This window comes from Hordeum vulgare, chromosome 7H, assembly GCF_904849725.1.
Source record: "Hordeum vulgare subsp. vulgare chromosome 7H, MorexV3_pseudomolecules_assembly, whole genome shotgun sequence".
NCBI lineage: Eukaryota > Viridiplantae > Streptophyta > Magnoliopsida > Poales > Poaceae > Hordeum > Hordeum vulgare.
The window spans coordinates 628,811,126-628,815,644 of NC_058524.1; the positions used below are offsets into that span (position 1 = coordinate 628,811,126).

At 41.9% G+C, this 4,519-nt stretch overlaps 1 protein-coding gene across 1 annotated transcript; it reads right to left on the reverse strand.

Annotated features, from left to right (window-relative positions):
• Nucleotides 1-326: 326 nt before the first annotated feature.
• On the reverse strand, nt 327-1,802 carry LOC123412770. Its single transcript, XM_045105705.1, has one exon. The coding sequence runs from the start codon at nt 1,699-1,701 to the stop codon at nt 397-399; it is 1,305 nt and encodes a 434-aa protein (XP_044961640.1). The 5' UTR covers nt 1,702-1,802; the 3' UTR covers nt 327-396.
• Nucleotides 1,803-4,519: the final 2,717 nt, after the last annotated feature.

Below are 4,519 nucleotides of genomic sequence, written 5' to 3' on the forward strand. Positions count from 1 at the left end.
TTCCACAATAGATAAGGTTTAGGGTGCATTGCATTTACTCATAACATCTAATTAGTACTCCATTGTACTACTTTTATATGCATGCGCAGTGTGAATGTTATTTTTCAGCCCATCCCATGACAAATCAATAACCTCCTAGGTTTCAAAGAATTTTCAATCATGATTTCTAAACCGTGACGGAGGGACTAGCAAAAGACTAGCATTTATTTTGCGATAAAGCACGTCTCATAGAGGTTACACAATTTCCAAAAAGAAGTATTAATACTAAGGTGATATCAATTACACATAGTTTCTGCAACAACACAAAATCAAGAGTCAATCAAAGAAATAAAAGATGCATACACCAAAACTAATATAACAGTACACATAAAATTATTTATAACATTCAACAATTACCTAGGCCCGTGCAGCACGAGCAGGAGCAGGCGCCGCCGCACTCATGGGCATCTTAACATTACAGACTTCGAACATAAGTAGGACTGTGGCAATTGCAATGAAGAAGTGGGCGCAGAAGCTTGCTGTGTTGGCAGAAGAAGTAACAGCTGCAGCTTTATCTATTCTTGCTTGAGAAACAGGGGTGTGTTTCTTATTTTCCAGCATTTTCCTTACTTGGTCCTGCGTCAGAAGCCTCCATGTTAGACCAGAAACAATAGCCGCTGCTGCAAATACCAGGAACCAATTGGTGATCCCCACATCGGATGAATCGACACTTATAGAAACGGTCAGGAATCCAGTAACCATGAGTTTGGTCAATCCAAGTGGCGCCAGTTTAGGTGTCTCATTGTCTTGGCTACCCCCTCCGTGGTTGTGCTGGCTACCCCCTGCCTCTTCCGTGTCTTGGCTACCCCCTCCGTGGTTGTGTTGGCTACCCTCTGCCTCTTCCGTGTCTTGGCTACCCCCTCCATGGTTGTGCTGGCTAGCCCCTGCCTCTTCCGGGCAACTGACATGTAACACAAGTACAAAAAATGCTATTAATGGTCCAACGATTATTAATGGACCAACGAGGAGCAGCAGCAAACCTGGAGATACCAATGATTTCCACATAGCGGCTCCTAATACTGTGCCGATACTGAATATCATGAAGATGTCAAAACAGAAAATAGGCCCCACAATGTCACCCATTATACTTGATGTCAGAGAGGGCGCCATCTCCATGTACATTGTGCCCAGACCGACAGCGCAACAAAGGATGCTGGAGATACCCATGACTTCCGAGAGAGCATTCTGTATTCCATGGCTTTTGTTGATCAGACCACCCAATGCCAAGCTTTCCAACCACAGAAAGTGAATTCCAATCATACAACACGTGAACTCATGTGAGCCATCGAGTATAATGTGGAATTCTTTGGTTCTCTCTGGATGGCCATGTCCTTCGGTCTCCACCGAGTAGTAGGTGATCACACGAAGCACCATACAAGCTAGAAACACCAGGGCTACCCAGAACACAATAACTTCATCTGAGACGGTAAATAGTGCAATCCAGTAGGCAAGAAAGAAGAGCATAACAGCAGAAAAAAGGGCTGCTATGTCACTAATTGCACGGAGTTTCTCGAGGACACAGCAAGCCAGCAATGGGCAGATACCAGTTATTATGGTAGAACCTGCAAGGAAGAGCATAAAGTTGGGGACATCAAGTCCGGGCACCTCACTCTTCCACTTGGGCTTGTTGAGAGCCAGTGCTAGAAGCACCAGCCATACCATAGTAACCACAGCTTCGGCAAAAGTACGAGAACGGTTCGTCAGTTCATCCTGAATAATGAAAGATCATTGTCAATGTCAGGGACTCAGGGTGTAGGAGGATTCTGTTAGTCATACTCATACAAAAAAGACAGTATACGCAGATTAAATTAATTTGAGGCCTTATTCACATTCTGGAGTATTCTTGTGACAATTTTGTTTTGCTAACCATAAGTTCTCCATGCATCTTCCACATTTGACTCATATACAACTATATATTTCCATTGCTAATTTTGTACTGGGGTTATACCAAATAAGCTCGCTACAACATAATTCAGCAATCATGACTACGGTTTGATACAGGTGTCCATATGCATGCTTTATTTACTGAATGAAGTGCAGATCATTGCAAAGCATACAGAATGAGGTATATTCCTTGTTAAACAATTGATACGAGCCCACCAAAACAGTGGAGTAAAAGAACACTGCTAATAGTAAAAACCTAGCAAACACTGATTTGGATAATTAATTTAAGTAGTTATAAAATTAAACTACTGAGCCATATTAAGTGAGCTAACCTAGTTACCGTAATCTTGACCAAATGCATATCTGTGTCAGCATTCATAAAAGATGCAACAGTTCGGGTATAGAGGTACATACCATGGCAATGAATACAAGAGCAACGGGAGACAAGTTTATCAAGGTATGGTATGAGCCGAAGATTCTGCAAGCAGATGACATTGCACTTAAACTCATGTTGATCACAACAACAAAACTCCACGCTTAAATATTAACTGAAGGAAAATAAAGGAACCACCTTAATTACTCTTACTTCTGTGGGCAGGATGGAGCTGATGGTTGAGGTTAGTTGCACGAAACTTCAATAACGTAGCTGCAGAATTGAAGCATTCGTCCTTTTAAGCTGAATGGGAAGCACGCGCAAGAGAACACACAGCAACAATGGACAATGGAGTAGCCACGGATATGAAGAACTGGGTGAAGTCAATGATTAGGGCGTTAGGGTTGTTGGGAGCAAACTTCTGACTTGGCGAGCAGCTTAATGATTAGGGATTAGTCGTAGAAAGGAGAGAAGAGTTCCAAGTCATGAGATCGACATTCACACAGCTCCTTCACATGAACATCCATACCGTTTGCATGTTGTTTACTAACCACTACTCCTTCTGTTTCTAAAAACTTGTAGTTGGAAAGAACTAGTCTAATTCTCCCTAATTACATGTATTTAGATACAGAGAAAGTAGTATTCTGTATAAAAACAATAATCTAGTGCGCATCTTCGACTGATAGCGCTAGCATCAATACGGTGTATAATTAGTCAAGTCGGATTATAATTAGTCAAGCCTATGTCAGCTGAGAAATTAAATCAGAACCTTTCTCGAAAGTAAATTACTTAATCGACAAGTAGCTTTAGAAAACTTATTTCACGTGTTATTTGGTCGCACACAGTGATTATCACCTACTTGACGTGTGTAATTGGTAGTCATAACGTGTTGTACAATTAGTCAAGTCTTGGGCAGCTGAGAAATTAAATCGGCAATCTATCTTATAAGTAAAATAGGTAATCGGCAAGTAGCTTCGTCAAACATATCTCACGCGTTACTTGGTCGCAGCCACTAATTATCACATACGATGTGCAATTGGCAGCAACAACATGTGTATGATTAGTCAAGTCTTGGGCAGTTGAGAAATTAAATCAGAACATTTCTAAAAATCAAATCCACCTCTGCAAGTAATTTCTAATAAATACAACGTGTGTATCGAAGTGGATACTTCTAGGTGGTTAAACCCCAACTTCGCAACGATCAAGTTATAAAGCTTAATGCTGAATCGACATTTGTAGAAAAGATGAGGCACGGATTCTTGCTCCATCTTGGAGAGTGGGCAAAGATCGCAATTTGTCCACCTTCGCTTGGCCAGCCTAAAGGTGTTCATAATTTGGTCGTGCAACACTAACTAGGTGAAGAACTTGTACTTTGGCGGCACCCAAGATTTCCAAACCATTTGTTCTCATGTGAGAGACCATTATACCTAGAAATTGGGTCTTGTCTGCAGATGTCGCGTTTCATCTTTGGTATGCTCATCAAGATGGAAGTCGTTCTCAAGTTTCAAGAGGGTGAATAACCCATTATGTTGTCGACCGTAACCATAGTGGAAGGCTTGATCGTTAGAATCCAATCATTTTTTCGCAAGTGCCTCCCGCAGTTTCCAATTCTTCCTCGATTAAGCCTTAGAAATGAGAAGGGCGATCTCTTCCGGCTTGCACCATAAGAGCCATAGTGAGTCCTAAAAGAATGTTCTCACTCCATTTCCCACCGTGATGGTGGTGCATGCATAGAAAAAATTGACATCCTTCTCACCACACGGATTTCCCATGCCCACCCACAACTTTCTTGACTCCTTCCAAACCATGAGCAACGAAATACAGAGCCTAAGCGAATTTCTCAGTGTTTAACATCCCAAGGCCACCATATCAAAACGGCTCAACTGGTTGGGGGAGTGAATCTATTTTTTTTAGAAAAGGAGGCTTAGCCCCGGCCTCTACATCGAAAGATGCATACGGTCATATATTAAAAATAAGCTCAAGTCTTAGCCAAGTACAACTTGTTTCAAAAATCTGAAAAAAGGAAAAAAAGAGATACAAGACGCCAAGCGCGTCCAAAACCAGCGCTGACAATATATCTAGATGCCTAAACACCTTTTCGATTAATGTGACACCATCCAAACCGGTTGAAGATACCCTGAGCTACCATCTCCCATCGGACACACCCAGTAACCATAAGCTCCCTGGCGTCCACACGGGTGAGTAATGACCACGAATGGATCA